The sequence below is a fragment of the Leopardus geoffroyi genome, chromosome C1 (genome assembly GCF_018350155.1).
Source record: "Leopardus geoffroyi isolate Oge1 chromosome C1, O.geoffroyi_Oge1_pat1.0, whole genome shotgun sequence".
Classification (NCBI taxonomy): Eukaryota; Metazoa; Chordata; class Mammalia; order Carnivora; family Felidae; genus Leopardus; species Leopardus geoffroyi.
Window position 1 is genome coordinate 210,898,659 of NC_059328.1, and position 18,038 is coordinate 210,916,696.

The following is an 18,038-nucleotide window of genomic DNA, read 5'->3' on the forward strand; positions in this document are numbered from 1 at the left end:
GCCTCCTTGTTGGTCGCTAGCCCTCAGACCCCACAGGACCCCAGCTACACATTCACCACATCTCACACTTCCTTTCTCCCCACATCGGGCCTCTCCTCACTTCTCAGGCCTCTGCGCCTGTGTCCCCCAAGGTACCACCCTGCTCTCAAAATTGCCTAGGTCAGCCTCCTTAGCAGACATCAACTGATGTCAAAGCCAAAAACTAATTCCTCATCCAGAGCAAAATACACCGAGGATTACACCATTAAAATGCAGACTCTTAAGAGGATTTATTTCCATTTTTAAAATAATCAGGGGTTGCTTGGGTGACTCAGTCCGTTAGGCATCCGACTTCGGCTCAGGTCATGATCTCCCAATTCATGGGTTCGAGCCCCACGTCAGGCTCTGTGCTGACAGCTCAGAGCCTGGAGCCTGCTTTGGATTCTGTGTCTCCCTCTCTTTCGCTGCCCCTCCCCCACTTGCACTCTGCCTCTCTGTTTCAAAAGTAAATAAATAAAATAAAATAAAATAAAATAAAATAAAATAAAATAAATCAGTATGACCTGGGTGTAAGAAATCACCATGACAAGGTGCCTGGCTGGCATAGTCGGTAGAACATCTGATTCTTGATCTCAGAATCATGAGTTCAAGCCCCCCATTGGGTATGGAGCCTGTTAAAAAAAAAAAAAAAAAAAGGATAGAAATACTGTTATTGGAACGCCTGGGTGGCTCCGTTGGTTGAGCATCCAACTCTTGATCTCAGATCGGGTCTTTTTCTTTTTTTTTTAATTTTTTTTTCAACGTTTATTTATTTTTGGGACAGAGAGAGACAGAGCATGAATGGGGGAGGGACAGAGAGAGAGGGAGACACAGAATCGGAAATAGGCTGCAGGCTCTGAGCCATCAGCCCAGAGCCTGACGCGGGGCTCGAACTCACGGACCGTGAGATCGTGACCTGGCTGAAGTCAGACGCTTAACCGACTGCGCCACCCAGGCGCCCCTCAGATTGGGTCTTGATCTCAGGGTTGTGAGTTCTGGCCCTGAGCCTAATTTAAAAAAAAAAAAATCACAATGGTATCTTTAGTTTCCCCTGGCCAACAAATGCAATGATGGCATCTGGCCTTGACAGTGACCTTTGAATCTGTTGCCAATTTCACATCCCCAGCTCCCAGGGTCATTTCTATCGCAAGCTCTTTGAGGTCAGGGAGGACACCTTGACCTTCAATGTAGCAGCTCCCTCAGAACTCACAGATCACCTGACCCAGGGGCTGCCTGATGATGGGTGTGGTCCGCACGCCCCGCGGGCACAGGCGGCTTGGGAATGCGGAGATGTTGCCTGGTCCCGTGGGTAGCCTCACCACGCTCCTGGTTCCCAGGAGGATTCCCTAGATTTTGTAAGTGTTTTAAACTTAAACTGGAATATAGGTTTATTTAAACAGTAAACTACACAGGTGATGAAGCCAAAGATATCTAAAAGGGAAGCACATAAGAGATGATGCGATTCTTCCCTGTAAATAGAGCCAAATAGCAACAAGGAAGTGGTCACGTGTCTTCCTGCTCCTGCTCCGGGGTTGGTATATAAGCCCCTCCCCCAGCAGGAGGCGGCACCAGACCTCCCTCACCTCCTGAGTCTCCCTCCTCCCCTCTCCTGAGTCCTCTCTGCCGACACCATGGGGTGCTGTGGCTGTGGAAGTTGCGGTGGCTGCGGCGGCTGCGGTGGTGGCTGCGGCGGCTGCAGTAGTGGCTGCGGTGGCTGCGGCGGCGGCTGCGGCAGTTGCACCACCTGCAGGTGCTACCGGGTGGGCTGCTGCTCCAGCTGCTGTCCCTGCTGCTGTGGCTGCTGCGGGGGCTGCTGCAGCGTCCCCGTGGTCTGCTGCTGCCGCCGCTCGTGTGGCTGTGGCTCGTGTGGCTGCGGGAAGGGCTGCTGCCAGCAGAAGTGCTGTTGTCAGCAGAAGTGCTGTTGCAAGAGGCAGTGCTGCAGCTAAGGCTGCGGTGTGCAGAGCTGGTAAGATTTCCTCTTCCCCCGCCTTGAAAATACTCCCTTCCTATCTCTTCGGTGCCTTAAGTCCTTCCATCAGAAGTCCCCGAACCAAGAGAAATTACCTAATGGAAGAAATCCGTATGCAGCCCAGCACCAGAGCAATTGTGCAAATTACTAATGAAGTCATGATTCCGAATACCTGGTTGGCTGGAACTATCCACTGTCTTTCAGTTCTGTCTTTGCCCACTTTTTCTCGTCTTCTTACATAGTTTTTTCCCCTTTTTTCTTGTGTGTTCTTAGTCATTGCATAATCCTGTCTAAATTTCCTAATAAAATAAAAACTAGAAGTCCATCAAAAGTGTTCTTTTTGCCTTTGTTGTGTTTGGGCGCGTAGAATCCTGGTTTGTGCTGAAGATTGCGAGAGAATTTATCTTTGCAGGAAGTCTTAAGAGCCCAACGGCGGCAGCACGTTCAAGGGTGGTCCTAGAAGCCCCTGCCAGGTCTCTGGGGACCAATATCTCCCCTCAGTGAAACTTCACCCTCCTCACAGACCCCTCACTCCCTTATAGCCCCGTGTGTGGTCTCCCCAGAGGTCCAGTTCCTTTGTGTCGATGTATGGACATGCCCCTTTAGTGGCCTATTGAACCCTCCATGGGCATTCCCATCAGGACTCAAATACAGAATTTCATGGTGGGCCTGAGACCATCTGGGCTTTGCATGGGGTCTCTTTTGTTGACACATTCAATCTTTTCCTTCCCTTCTTTCTGCTGTTTTGTGTATACAGTTTTCTTCTTTCACCTTTTTCAGTACACCGGAACGTTCAATTACAGAAGTCTGAAACATGCATTCGAGCTGTAAATTCTCCCGGTGCCTGTGTCTTCTGAACTACCTCTAGCAAAAGTGATAAATGAAAAGGAGATCTGATGAAAGGAAGCCCAGTGGAAAGGGGGTTTTCAGTGCTTCTTTGAGTGAGGAAGTCTTTTCTTCCACTGCTTCAATTTCATTTACAACAAGAGGGTAACCTGCTCTTTTCTTTTTTCTTCCCTTCTCCTGTTTTCCATTTTCTTTTCTTTTCCTTTCTTTTCTTTTCTCTTCTCTTCTCTTCTTTCTTTTCTTTCTTCTCCTCTCCCCTCCTTGTCCTTTCCTTTTTTCTTTTTCTGATTATTTTCTACAGCTTTTTCCAGCTGTTTTATTAGCAGCAGAGACCATAGGCTGACGAGAATTTGGATCACGGTGATCCAGTATTTTCACACATTGATGTATCTGTCCAGAAAGGGTAGGGGGGAAGCTATGGCAGATAACATGTTCTAAGAAAATAAATGAACCACATAGCTAGGCTCAAAAACAAGCGAACTATTTCTGTGGACCAAACATAGAATGGAAATGCTGACTGCAAGGTTGTATTCATGACCTTGCTGGGGTCAGGGTCTAGAAGTGCGCTGTAGGCGTGAGGAGAGTGGGAATATGATCACAGAGATCAGGTATTCGATGTAGAGAGGGGATGACAGCAAGGCAAACTTTTGGGATTTTGTGCCAGGGTGGGGCCCCTTTCGTCTTGAAAAAATTCTATGACTCTTTTCCACCTGGGGCTCTGGCCTGTGAACTGGTATCCATCAAAGACATATGGACCTCGTCCCAAGGTCACAAATTGTCTTAAATTATCTGCAGGCTTGAGAACAATCTATGATATCCCACTACACTATGGGATGGGGCTTGGAGGTGGGGCAGGAAAATATTCTAGGAAAACTTCTAGACAGGTAAAAGCCAAGGCAAGAGTTGGGGTAAGGAGAGAGAAAGCAAAAGAAATGAAAGGGGAAGCAAAACAGCTCTCACCTAGAGGAAGCTGGCAAAATTTCAAAACCTCCTTGTAGTAGGAAGTCTCAAACATGGTGCCCAATGATCCCTGCCTCCTGGTGTTCACACTCTTGTGAAATCATCTGCTCTTCATTATGTGCTGGCTCTAGGTACAGGTGAAGAGAATGCCACAAAAGTGACAGGATATCACATCCTTGATTAGGTTACAACAGTCTGTGACTTCCATCTTCAAGCCAACCCTTGATTTGTTGGCTTGCACTCTCTGATGAAACAAGCTGACATCTTGGAAAGGCCCACATGGCCAGGAACTGAGGGCAGTCTCCAGTCAACAGCCAGCAAAGAATTGAAGCTCTCAGCTCAGTAGCCACGAGGAGCTGAATCCTGCCAACAATTACATGAACTTGGAAATGCATTATGGCCCAGTCAGCATCCTGCCCCCTTGACATGACCACGGCCTGGTCAACACCTTGACTGGAGCCTATAAGAGACCCTGAAATAGAGGACCCAGCTACGATGTGCCCAGATTCCTGGGACTCAGAAACTGTGAGATAATAAATGTGCAGTGTTTTAAGCCACAAGGGTTGGGTTAACTTGTTATATAATGCTGAATAACTAACACACATTTGAAAATATCTAATATTAAGAACGGACAGGGGCGCCTGGGTGGCGCAGTCGGTTAAGCGTCCGACTTCAGCCAGGTCATGATCTCGCGGTCCGTGAGTTCGAGCCCCGCGTCGGGCTCTGGGCTGATGGCTCAGAGCCTGGAGCCTGTTTCCGATTCTGTGTCTCCCTCTCTCTCTGCCCCTCCCCCGTTCATGCTCTGTCTCTCTCTGTCCCCAAAATAAATAAACGTTGGAAAAAAAAAAAATTTAAAAAAAAAAAAAAAAAAAAGAACGGACAACAAAATAAGCTTGCAACATGAATTCATTTCAGATTACATTGACTTTGTAGAACTAACAGTGTCTTTTAAATTATATTTTTTTGGATCTTTAACAATAAGTAAGAGAATGACTTCTATTTAAAAAAAAAGAAGGATTTATAGTGAAAATACAGGTAAAAACAAAGTAAGTATAGATTGATATCAAAATCTCAGGAATAAAAAGATACGTGAGTTGAAATAAAACCTCAATCAACAAAATAAGACACCCTCAAAGAGAGAATTTGTGAATTGCAAGATAGACATTGGCTGCTCACTCAGTATACAACAGAGAAAAACAGAGTCCCAGAGTAGAAACTGAAGTTGTCTCGACATGATAACTAATCCGAGAAAAGGGTTTTGAAGATTTTTCCATTGGGAAAATTCCTGCCTCCTATGCCCAAGGATTTCTTTTTACTACCCTCAAGCTTATTTACCTTGGGCTTAAATTCCAGACACCCCTGGATGGATTAGATTTTAGGCAGCTTTTTACTCTAAAAAACATCGGACTCCAAATTATCATGAAGCAATGGTAGCATTTTCCATTATGACTGCTCGTGAATATTAAGTTGCTTAAAATTCGTTAGAACACTTTCGCTCATGCAGATCAAGTAAGAATTTGGTAAATTGTTCATCTACTTCTTTTCTAGGGATACCAACCAGCCAACACCACAAGTATCCATGAGGTAGACTATTCTGACCACTGCTTTGGCTCCATTGTCCATTATGGTAACCATACCCATCTTGTCTTTAGCAACTCAATGTCTCCATGTGGCTCCTGCCACCCTGGGATCCCATCATTTCCATTGTATTTGAGTGTCCCCAGTTCATGGGTAGCAGCTCCCACTGGAATTTCTGACCCATAGAGCAAAGCAGCCACAGAGTTCTAGAATGCTGGGCTGCTCTCACAAATATATTCTCAAAGTTATGGGAAAAGATGTGCCTTCTGGACCTTCCCATGTTGGGTGAACAAATCCGCAGGATAAATCCACTCTAATATTATACTTTGCCTAAGCTTTGGAATACCTTCCTCTATGGCACACCAAGGCACTTCTGGCATTTCAACTTCTTTAGGGTGGGCTTCATGTTTCAGCTAACCAACCAAACTGGCAACCCATATCAACAAATTCCGCTTGGTCCAACTTCATGTTCCCTCTATCATGATCCTACATCCTTAAGGTCCATTTCCACACATATTATCTAGATTTCTAGGTTTCTATACAAGCTGGGGGAACCATGTGTCTCTTTTGGACTGTAATGCTTCTCCATACACTTTGTATTTTACCTTTTGGGGCCTGCTGAAACAGCTGCCATTATAGGACCCCTCGTTAAGCAGGGGTGGAAGGGCAGCCTCTAAGGGCAAAGACTTGGCAGATCTAGGGGTCAGGTGTCCCCAGCTTTATTGAGATCTGACCATATGTCTCCATTCCAGTTTTCAGGATTTCATTTATTCCCAACGAGTGTCCTCACTTTATCAGAAGACACCCTGCAGGGTTAGGAATTCAATTTATGTTGTAAATCAGCCACTTGCAGAACGAGACTCTGGGTTTGGTTATCAGAAATCTCAGCTCTGTGGCTGCAGGAGATTTGCGTTTGTTTCAGGGATGATATTAGAGCTTTCAGGTCATTAATGCAGCACTTTGAGCTGGGAATTTGAATCCCTGAGGTCATCCTTATTTCTCCCTTATTTTCTCCAGTGAGAATATGTGTGTGTGTGTGTGTGTGTGTGTGTGTGTGTGTGTGTGTGTACTGCTCCAGGAGCAGCCTGCCAATTCCATTATTCTCTTCAGGTTAAGTAAAACATCCTGAACTGACAAATACACAGCAATCCAGAACCTCACCTCCCATAGGTATTTCAACTGGGCTGAATATTGTCCCGTCCAAAATTGATGCTCATCTGGAACCTATTAATGTGACTTTATTAGGGTCAACCCTAAATCCAACATGATTGGTCTCCTAATACTAAGAGGGGACTTTGGACATAGAGACACGGACACAAAGGGAGACCATCATGTGACACCAGAAGAACAGACTGGAGTGATGTGTCTACAAGTCAAGGGAGGCTAAGAATCGCCAGCAACTGCTAAAATCTAGGAAGAGGCAAGGAAGAACCCTCCCCGAGACCAAGTTTTCAGAGAGCAAGTATGGCCTCGCCAACACCTTGATTTCAGACTTCTAGCCTTCATAACTTTGAGAAAATAAGTTCCTGTTGCTTAATGCCACTCCATTTGTGGCAGTTTGTTGTAAGATCATTAGGAAACCAATGTAGTATTTGATTAGGAGGGCCCAATGGTGACACTTGTACGTCTAAAACTACATCATGCCATGACTATTAGTGCTCTCTTTATGACCGGAAACAGATTCATAGTGGCTTAAAACCTAACTAGATTAGATACCCAGTTCCAGGAAACCCAGAAACAGTTCAGAAAAGTTGGCCTTGTAGATGTGTCCTCTACAACCGCTCCTGGTACCAAAATCTGTATCAATCAGGATTCAACCTGAGAAACAGAACCAGTGGAGATATATAGTAAAAAATGTATTTCAAGGAGTTGGCTTACTTGATTGTCAGGGCTGATGAGGCTAAGTTCAAAACTCATAGGGCAGGCCATCAGGATGCGTGGGCTAGAACTCTCAGGCATGACCCGAAGCTCCTGTCCACAGAGGGAACTTCTCCTTCTGGGAAGGCTCAGTTCTTCTCTTAAGGCCTTTCAACTGATTGGATTGGTCCCACCTAGATTATCTGGGATAGTCTCCCTTACTGAAAGTCAACTGATTGTGAACTTTGATCACATCTGCAAAATACATCACAGCAATACCTCCATTAGTGTTTATTAGAATCAATGAGAAACTTGGCCCAGTCAAGTGGACACATAAGACCGTCACAAATTGCAACAAACTTATAAATTAGTTTGAGAAGAACTGAAATCATTACAACATTCAGTCTTTTCATGTAGGGTCATGGTAAAGTTTAAGGACAAATTTTCCCTTAATTTTTTGGCCTCCTTTTGGGGGAATTAAATTATTTTCCCCATTCTAACGTTTTTGGTAGTATACAATATGAATACAATATGGTTATCACATATTTTATTTTTTTTGAGAGAGAGAGAGCATGTGCTCCCAGATGAGTGGGAGAGGGGCAGAGAGAGAGAGAGAGAGAGAGAGGGAGAGAGAGCATCCTAAGCAGACCTCGCACCGTCAGTGGGGAGTCTGATGCAAGGCTCGATATCATGACCCTGAGATCATGACCTGAGCCGAAATCAAGAGTCTGATGCTTAACTGACCAAGTCATCCAGGAGTCCTGGTTATCACGTATTGATCATTTAATATGCATTGGACCTGTGCTAGAAACTTCTTTATTACCTAGATCAAAACAAATCACACTTTTATGAGGTTGGGCACAGAAAGCTAATATATATCATTAACTCTGGGATATTTCATGTTTCTGTTTTTGGATGGTCCCACTTGTCTGATTTCCATGTTGTTTTGGGATGGACTTCAAAGTATTCAAACAGTATTTAGGGTCCCAGTTGCTCACCGAGGCCATAAAGATGGCTGGTTTCAACTTGGTCAACTCCAGTTTTTGGTTGTACCCTGCTCACCGGCCCGTAGCTGAGGTTTTGATGTACTGTTGATGATAATTCTGTCTTTTACGGTGTCTTCATCTAGGACAAAAAATTAAAATGCCATGTAGTTTAGCGCCATATATTTTCAGAACAGTCCGTCTTCTGAGTCCATGATAGGAGAGACCAGGCTAAAACTGCGTCACTGTGTTCGTATCGGAAATGGAGTCCTCTGGATCATGTGGATTCTGGTCAGTAGTAGAATTACATCTTCCCTGTCTGCATTTGGCTGAATAGATTATGTAAATGCTTCTCACTAGGAAAATTCCAGCAATAACAGAGAAATAACTCCCATAAATTAAAAACTAAAAGAAGACAAAAAAAAAAGAGAGAAATCGTGAATGATATAGAAATGGATGCTCAACACTACAGGTAGGTAATGATGCTTTACTACTGGCTGTGAGATTTTTAAACAGATCATGGATCTTCTCTCTGCCTCAGTTTTCCAAATTGTAAAATTACAATAATAACCATATTTACACATTTGTTGAGAGGATTAGATGAGTTATTACATGTAGGGTGCACAGAAAAGTACCCACAGAGTAGAATTCAATCAATGTCAACTGTTTCCGTAGTTCTGAAGTTCTCCATCTATATAGACTCTATATAGATTTCCTTCTCGTTTTTCTTCCTTTTTTTCTATTCACATTTAGTATATGAAATTGGGAGTTCATTTTTTTCTTAGACCGTAACATGCTTGACACTGTTCCTATCCAAAATATTGAAATGATATTAATAGATATGTAGAATTTTAGAACCCAGATATATTACTAATGAATACATTAACCTTGAATCATTTTTTTAAAATTTATTTATTTATTTATTTGTTTAGAGAACCAGCAAGAAAGGGGCAGAGAGAGAGGCGGGGGACAGAGGATCCCAAGTGGGCTCTGTGCTGACAGCAGAGAGCCTGATGACGGGCTTAAACTCACAAACTGTGGGATCGTAAACTGAGCTGAAGTCGGACGCTCAACCGACTGAGCACCCAGGTGCCCCGACTTTTGATCATTTTTAACGACTCTCCTTAGATATATAGATCAAGAGGACTTAATTATGCTTTATCTTTAAAAAATTTAACTATATTAACTCTTAAAATTTTTGTTTGCATCATATGAATTTTCCCTCCCCACTCCAAACTTTAGATGTCTTTCCATTTTAGATGTGTTTTCTGTAAATAGACCATAGTTGTAAGAATCTAACCTGAAAATATTTTTATTGTCTTTATTTATTCGTTTTTTTTTTTTTTTTTTTTTTTTTTTTTTTTTTTTTTTTACCGGTCTGTCTAGCTTGGAATCACTTAACTTTTATTTTTGGAAAATTATAAACATTCACAAAAGTGGACAGAATAGTATACAAATGCCCATAAATCCGTGATCTGGTTTCGTCAATTATCAGCTCATAGCCAGTCTTGCTTCCATAGTGCCCCAACCACTTACCTTTTCATCTCACAGATTAATTTGAATCTAGTATCATATCATGTAATGAATATTTGTTTATATCTTTTTAAAAAATATTTATTTATTTTGAGAGCGAGCAAGAGAGGGCACGCTTGCAAGCTGGGGAGGGACAGAGAGAGAGGATCCCAACCAAGCAGGCTCAGCAATGTCAGAGCCGAGCCCCAGGGTTCCATCTCTTGGGATGAGATGAGATCGTGATCCGAGCCAAAATCAAGACTTGGCCACTTAACTGAGTCACCCAGGCGCCCCTCAGTTTGTATCTTTAAAATAGGGATGCACGGGGGCACCTTGGTGGCTTAGTCAGTTAAGCGTCTGACTTCGGCTCAGGTCATGATCTCACAGCTCGGGAGTTGGAGCCCCGCGTTGGGCTCTGTGCTGACAGCTCAGACCCTGGGGCCTGCTTCTCTGCCCCTCCCCCACTCGCACTCGCTCTCTATCTCTCTCTCTCAAAAATCAACATTAAAAAAATAAAAATAAAGATGCACAAAAGCATAACCACAAATAATTATCACACTTAAAAAATTAACAATTAAAAAAATATTTTTTTTTCTTCATTCTCATTTTCTTTTTTTCATTTAAAAATTTAAATTTAGGAATCATAACCTGAGCCGAAATCAAGGGTCGAACACTCAACGGCGGACCCTAACAATTCTTTAATATTGTCTAGTCAGGGCTCAAATTTCCCTGCTTGTCTCAGAATAGTTTTACTTTCTGGGTATGAATCAGATTTCAAAGAAGATCCACACATCATGATTGCTGAATTTCTCAAGACATGATCAGTCTTCATTTTATTTGTTGGAAACCTGTCTTTTCCCAGACTCTGGTGTTTTATGGGTGACATCCCTGGACGTCACTTAATGAGTTCTTCTGCTTCTCCTGTTTCCTGTGTGTTGGCAGTTCAACCCATGAGTTAATTTATTATTTAGCGATAATTAACCTATTTGTATTTTTTACCGCCCTATTTTCCCTATTCCTCACGCTCTTCAATGTTCCCCTCCTTTCTCGAACTCTCGTGTGACTGTTTTTCCACGTGCTATGCTTTATTTCTCTCTCCTGTATAATAATTGCATAATCTGCGTCTAATTCTTTCCTAGTTACACTTGAAATAGCAGCTCTTAAATAAACAAAGCAGTGGTGTGTTAAGCTGACGCTGCCTCAGGTACAGGCAGTAAGGGGGAGAACTGTCTGCAGAGAACTTCAAAACTGTAGCAAAACTGATTAAAAGTCCGTTGCGTGTCGTTATCGTCACGCTGCGGCAATTTGAACAATGCAGGTGATGAAACCCACCTCCCCCCCGGAGGGACTTACACCCCACTCCCCGCTTGGTGTGTGCCCCCCAGCAGTGTCCCATCGGTAATTCCTGCCCTCCTCTGCAACAGTACAAAATCTTTCGTTCTGAACATCCTTCTGCTGACAGATATCACTGTTGTCGAGTACTTTGGACATCTTTTAAAGAAACTCCTCAAGATGTAAAATGTAACTGTTTTAAATGCTTCGTGTTTTGATTCACTCACACCTTCCTTTCTTCTTTCTTTCTTTCTTCTTTCTTTGCTTTTCTTTCTTTCTTTCTTTCTTTCTTTCTTTCTTCTTTTCTTTTCTTTCTTTCTTCTTTCTTTGCTTTTCTTTCTTTCTTTCTTTCTTTCTTTCTTTCTTCTTTTCTTTTCTTTCTTTCTTTTTCTTTCTTTGCTTTTCTTTCTTTCTTTTTCTTTCTTTGCTTTTCTTTCTTTCTTCTCTTTCTTCTTTCTTTGCTTTTCTTTCTTTCTTTTATTTTTCTTTGCTTTTCTTTTTCTTTCTTTCTTCTTTCCTTGCTTCTTTCTTTCTTCTTTCTTTGCTTCTCTTTCTTCTTTTTTTGCTTCTTTCTTCTTTCTTTGCTTCTCTTCTTTTTTTGCTTCTTCCTTTCTTCTTTCTTTGCTTCTCTTTCTTCTTTTTTTGCTTCTTCCTTTCTTTCTTTCTTTGCTTCTTTCTTTCTTTGCTTCTTTCTTCCTTTCTTTATTCTTTCTTTCTTTCTTTTTTTCACATTCCTTCTTTTGGGAAATACCTTCCTCTTGGGATAATTTTCCTTCTTCCTCAGGTGCATCTTTGAGAAATTGCTTTTGTAAAGGTTTGTTGGTGATAACACATTCATCCCATTTCCGTTTGTTTGCAAATGTCTTCACTGTGCTCTCGTTTTTATTTATTTATTTATTTATTTATTTATTTATTATTTTTTAATGTGCCCTCAGTTTTATTTATTTTTTAATGTTTATTTAGTTTGAGGGAGAGACAGAGGGAGAGCTCAATGAGTGGGGGAGAGTGAGAGAGAGAGAGACAGAGAGACAGAGAGACAGAGGGAGAGAATCCCAAGCAGGTTCTGTGCTGTCAGTACACAGCCCGACGTGGGGCTGGGTATCATGAACCCTGAGATCACGACCTGAGCCAAAACCAAGAATCCAAACGCTTAACTGACTGAGCCACCCAGATGCTCCTTGCTCTCCTATTATTTATTTATTTGTTTGTTTTTTCAATTTTTTTCTAATGTTTATTTATTTTTGAGACGGAGACAGAGCGCGAGTGGGGGAGGGGCAGAGAGAGAGGGAGACACAGAATCTATTTATTTTTGAGACGGAGACAGAGCGCGAGTGGGGGAGGGGCAGAGAGAGAGGGAGACACAGAATCTATTTATTTTTGAGACGGAGACAGAGCGCGAGTGGGGGAGGGGCAGAGAGAGAGGGAGACACAGAATCCAAAGCAGGTTCCGGGCTCTGAGCTCTCCGCACAGAGCCGGTTGCGGGGCTCGAACCCACGAACCGTGAGATCATGACCTGAGCCGAAGTCAGACACTCAACCGTCTGAGCCACCCAGGCGCCCTCCTTGCTCTCTTTTCTAAAACGTGGTTTCTCTTTGTCTATAATTCCAGGCTGGCAGTTTTTGTCTCCGACACTTGAAGTCATTGATTTTCTGACTTCCGCATGAGCTATTGAAAAGTCCGTTGTCTATTACAATTTCTCTATAGCTGATGTTCTGTTTCTCTATTTTTAAGATTTCTTTTTCTTTGATTTTTTGCAATTAACCCAGTGTGTTTAAATTTTTTTTTTTCAACGTTTATTTATTTTTGGGACAGAGAGAGACAGAGCATGAACGGGGGAGGGGCAGAGAGAGAGGGAGACACAGAATCGGAAACAGGCTCCAGGCTCTGAGCCATCAGCCCAGAGCCCGACGCGGGGCTCGAAGTCACGGACCGCGAGATCGTGACCTGGCTGAAGTCGGACGCCTAACCGACTGCGCCACCCAGGCGCCCCTAACCCAGTGTGTTTAGATATGAATTTTCTTTGACTTACTCTTTTGAGATTTTGGGGGGCTTCTTAATTCTGAGAATACATGCTTTTGATTACTAGTGGAAAATTCTCAGTGTATATTTATCTGCCTCTCTGCTACCTTAGAATTTTTTTTTAATGTTTATTTATTTTTGAGAGAGAGAGACAGAGAGTGAGAGAGAGAGACAGAGAGAGAGAGCATGAGCAGGGGGAGGGGCAGAGAGAGAAGGAGACACAGAATCTGAAGCAGGTTCCAGGCTCCAGGCTCTGAGCTGTCAGCACAGAGCCCACTGCAGGGCTTGAATCCACAAACCTTTGAGATCAGAACCTGAGCCGAAGTCGGATGCTTAACCGACTGAGCCACCCATGTGCCCCTCTATTACCTTTATTATCTCCTCAAAGAACTCGAAATAGATATTTGTTGAACTTTCTCATTTTAATCCCCATGTGTATGAATAATTTTTCCACTTCTCTCACTCTCTGTGCTGCATTCCTGGTGATTTCTTCCCATTCAGTAATTTTTCCTATGTATGTGTCTACGTTGCCCTTAACATGTTTAAGTTCCTAATTCTGGTTAGTTCTATTTTTCCCAGATATTCATGATGTATCTTGTTCCATTCTTATGTTATCATTTTCCTCTGTGTACAGACGTGTTAAACATCTTACTTTACATTCTGACGCTAATTCCTCTGTCTCAAATCTCTGTCGGTCTGATTCTTTATTACTTCAGTTGGCTTGCTCATGCTACTTTATATCTATGCATGATTTTGGACTTTAAAAAAATCATAATCTCATATTTGGTGGAATTTTATCTGCGGCAGGTTTTTTGATTTCTGCATGGAAGGACAGTCTTCCAGACAGCATTTATTTGGACACGTATAAGTGCCTGGGGCCATTACCAACCAGGGGCACTTTAAACTAAATACTCAGCTTGAAAAATAATGTTTAGCATGTAGAAATTGGGCCCTGGAATTATGTGAGTGCTGGCTTATGAAGCAAATCTCTAGAATAAATTCCTCTGGCATCACCCCGGTTCATCTTCTTTGCTGGAGGCCCCCCCACCCCCGCCATAATTTCATGTTCTATTTCATCACTCACTGACAGTGTAGATTTGGGGTCGCCACTAAAACCAAAATTCCAGGTCACTGGGAGAATCAGTCCAGCATTTGCTGGAGCACGATAGACCCGGTGTGCCCTTATCTATCTGGTTTCCTGTTCCTGCCTTGACCTCTGGGGCGTTTTCTTATTTCTTTTTTTTTTTTTTTTTTTTAATTTTTTTTTTCAACGTTTATTCATTTTTGGGACAGAGAGAGACAGAGCATGAACGGGGGAGGGGCAGAGAGAGAGGGAGACACAGAATCGGAAACAGGCTCCAGGCTCTGAGCCATCAGCCCAGAGCCCGACGCGGGGCTCGAAGTCACGGACCGCGAGATCGTGACCTGGCTGAAGTCGGACGCTTAACCGACTGCGCCACCCAGGCGCCCCCGTTTTCTTATTTCTTACCAATTCAGCCATTTATTAAAAAATCTTCAATTTATATCCAGGAGTTTTAGGTGTTCTATAGCGTCGTGTGTTTTTCCGATAACTAGTCGATGGCTTTAGTGGAACGAGGCCTTTCTTATTTTAATATCTTTAAAAGTACGTAGCGTTTAATGAAAGTCTTTCTTAATTTAATATTTTGACATTTGTTTAAACTTTAAACTTAAGCAACCTGGACATCCACCCTTCTTCTCCTTCTTCAAATGCAATCCTTTAACCCCAATTCCTCTAAGGTACCTGCATTCAGATCATTTCCACTAGAACAGAAGAGTAGGAAAGCAAGACAATGTCTGAAGGTCAGGACCCAAACTCATTGAAAATCCATGTAAGTATTTTGTTTGATAATGAAAATCTGGCTTCACCTTCAGCTATTCTTTGGGTTAAGATTCCAAAATAGTTTACAAAGGAGCGAAACCTAAGTCCAACGGAACACGTATCTCACATGTTTGAGGTAATGAGCATGAACTGAACACGCTCATCTGAGCTATCTAACTGGCAAATATTCCATGATTTCAACACATCTGAAAAATTTCAGGTTTGATGTATGGGAGGCTGCCCAATACCTGAACGAATCCCCATTTCATGCACTTAAAATAATAGCATCGCTGTTCTCCTTTTTGTGAGATGATCTTTCTGTTTAGAGTGCCCCTTCCCTTATTAAGCCCTTTGGGGTTAAAACTAAAAAATCCATTTTCATGATTCTAATTTTTATTTAATTTGAGGCAGACGAAAGTACCAGTTATCCTAGCCAGATAATCTAATGGAGTGCGTAATCAGGGTCCATCTGGTCCCAGAGTGGCTGAGTGCAGTGGCTTCCTGCCAAGAGAGCTGGCGAGGATCATTTTGCATTTCTCAGTGAGGACAGGGGAGACAGAGCAGGGCGGCAGCTGTGGTTTTTATGACATTGAGGGATCACTTTACACCCATGCCCTTTCCCTTTTCTTTTTCATGTGTATTTCCCCCCTACTTGCTGGTGATAGGGTTCAGGACAATTTACCCCCAAATATGGCACTTTGGCATAGTGAATATTTTTTAACTGAAGGAATTTGAGATATAGCAGGTGCAGGAAGGACTCTCTGACCGTCCCCTGGAGCAGGTCATAAGACCCTAGTGTCTATATTCGGAGGAAAGGAACATCCTTATCTCCGAAGATAAAGGGACACGGAAAGAAATCTGAATGAACAGGTTGTGTGAAGCTTCCCCAGCTTACTATTCTTAGCTCGTAACCTTCTTGTCCTATCGTATTTTTTTCCCCCAACTCTCTACTCTCTATCAAATCTAGCATAAAAACACTCCAGCTTAACTATTTCTTTGTGTCTTCACTTCCTCATGAAGGCTCCCGCGTTACATAAAACTTATAACCAAACACAGTTGCGTACTTTTGTTAATCTTTGTTACAGAGACCCAGCTGACAACCAAGTAGGGTAGGAAGAAACATTTTTCCTCCCTTACGACATCAGGCGTTGTTCTTCATAGCTTAAGCCTCAAGACTATCCAGGGAGAAGGAGGGTAATGAGATTCATGAATGGGAGTTGAATGAATGGCATCTCCCACAATCAACATGAAATTTCTGGTTACCAATGTGTTGCCCAATTCCAAGGGGTATCTCTGCAACTTGGAGGGGGGAGCGGGGTCTGGGGCTGGGAGGGATGGAGGGCTATAGTAACGGGTAACCAACCTGGAAATAGTTGGGTGTCTTGGCGTGAAACTTGTGAGGTGTTATCACCTCTTTCACCTGACAAAAAGAGTACTTTTTAAAAAATCAGCTTTTTTGGAGTTGTGTGTTACTCACCCATTCCCTCCAAAAGTCCCTCATAACTTTAGACTTAATGGATGTCACTTATTTTTTTTTAAAAAACGAAACTTCCCCAGAAAATTATTTTATATCATCAGTATACCGCAGTATTATCTTATGCCTTTAGTAAAGACACACTTTAAAGTTACCACTTCTTACACAACTAGCTCAATTACTCCTTAGCTTTTTCTAGATGAGGTAAAAAGATGCTTTTAACTTTTCTCATGGGTCTTTTCCCCTTAGCCTTTTAGTAATATTCAAAGATGTACGTGGAACCTCTTTTCAAGATCTCTATGGTTCTTTTAAATTGAGAAAGTTATAAAAAGCTTATTCTGTGATAACAGTTTGAGAAATAATGCGAAAATGGGGGACTTAGTTCAGGATGTCTCAACACAGACTTCTCTCTGCTGAATCTCTAAGTCATATGAAAATGCTGACTTAGGTTGTATTTTCTATTTTTTAGATTCCAATCTTTTAAAATGGCACTTGAAATTATAGTAGGAAGCTCATGGGCTATCGTAAGTGCATAATCAATGACAAATAGGCATTTAGGATTGAGATTTGGGAGTTATTAATCAATATACCTGTATATTCTTGGCTCTCCAAAGTTTAATTCAAGCATATTCAATCAGATTCCTACCCAAAATCAATTTTTAAGAAGGTTGCTTTTCAAAACCAGGGATCTGCAATGAGACTTCTCTTGTCTGGGGAATATTTTATAGAAATAGGATTTGTCTTCTGTTATGCCTTTGGACTAAATATTTTCTGCTTACCCAGCTCTGGCATCCAGGTAAACTAGTCCTTTACTCAGGAGTTGAGTTTTACATTAAGTAACTTACATGAAAGAACCTCTATGAAAATTGTGCTAGCATTGAGGATATTGGCAGAGACTACAAAAGAAGATAGATAGAAATATAATGAAAGATTTTATAGGAGTGCCCCGAATCTAGATTCCCTTTTGTTGCGAAGATAAAACCATTTGGAAATCTTGAATTATCAGGGGAAGCAAAGGTGGAGCTTGACTTTTACTGCCAAATTTAATTTTCACCCCCAGCTCTTGATGTTTGCGAGAACTCCTCAGAAAGGTCAAAATGTATTGATTTTCCCACAAAGCAGTCATTTAAATCAGATTACACAAAATAGTGGCAGAGAGGAGGACAGGCAGATGGACGGGCAATTTTCTTCTCAAGTTCTATTTTGCCTCCTTCTGTTCTAGGAATTCATTAATTTCAGGTTAAGACACAATGGATTTGTAGAAAAATGAAGGAAATATCTGGAGGTGTGATGTATGAAGAAGTCCTTAGAAACAATAAGTGCATCCTAACAGTGTTGACTAATGTGAATAATTATTCTTTTTTTCTATTAAGAAAAGAGAGGAACGCATCCATGTATCGAGTACACTACCGGCCAGGAATGGTGTATTTTACAGGTGGGCATCTAATCTAAGATCTCATAAAGGAGGTTTTATATTTTCTATGTTACTGAACAGAAAACTGAGACATTAAAACAAAACTACATCTCCAGGGTAAGGATGAAGAACTGGGTGGCAGGTGCAGAGAAAACAAGATTGGCCATAAAATGATAATTGCTAAATTTGGGTGATGGGTGCCTGAGACATCATGAAGCTATTCTCTCTATTTTTA

General features: G+C 42.1%; 2 protein-coding genes across 4 annotated transcripts in view; one reads left to right on the forward strand and one right to left on the reverse strand.

Moving 5' to 3' along the window:
• The first annotated feature begins 1,649 nt into the window (after positions 1-1,649).
• On the forward strand, positions 1,650-1,964 carry LOC123596949 (small cysteine and glycine repeat-containing protein 9-like). The gene has a single exon (XM_045475155.1). It carries the CDS (start codon positions 1,650-1,652, stop codon positions 1,962-1,964), a length of 315 nt encoding a protein of 104 aa, XP_045331111.1.
• A 2,820-nt stretch (positions 1,965-4,784) lies between these two features.
• The window catches only part of LOC123599577 (thiamine transporter 2-like), a 46,535-nt gene continuing 33,281 nt past the window's right edge, over positions 4,785-18,038 (reverse strand). For 2 of the 3 annotated variants that reach the window (XM_045481567.1, XM_045481566.1), the window contains one exon: positions 8,029-8,616. In XM_045481567.1, coding sequence (XP_045337523.1) covers positions 8,443-8,616 — 174 coding nt within the window. In that variant the 3' untranslated portion in view covers positions 8,029-8,442. Of the gene's footprint in view, positions 7,484-8,028; positions 8,617-18,038 lie in introns of those variants that run through there. The other variant, XR_006713207.1, reaches the window with a different exon arrangement.

What these genes read in the sequence shown, in the direction of transcription:
- LOC123596949 (XM_045475155.1), top strand. Translation starts at nt 1,650, where the DNA reads ATGGGGTGCTGTGGCTGTGGAAGTTGCGGTGGCTGCGGCGGCTGCGGT.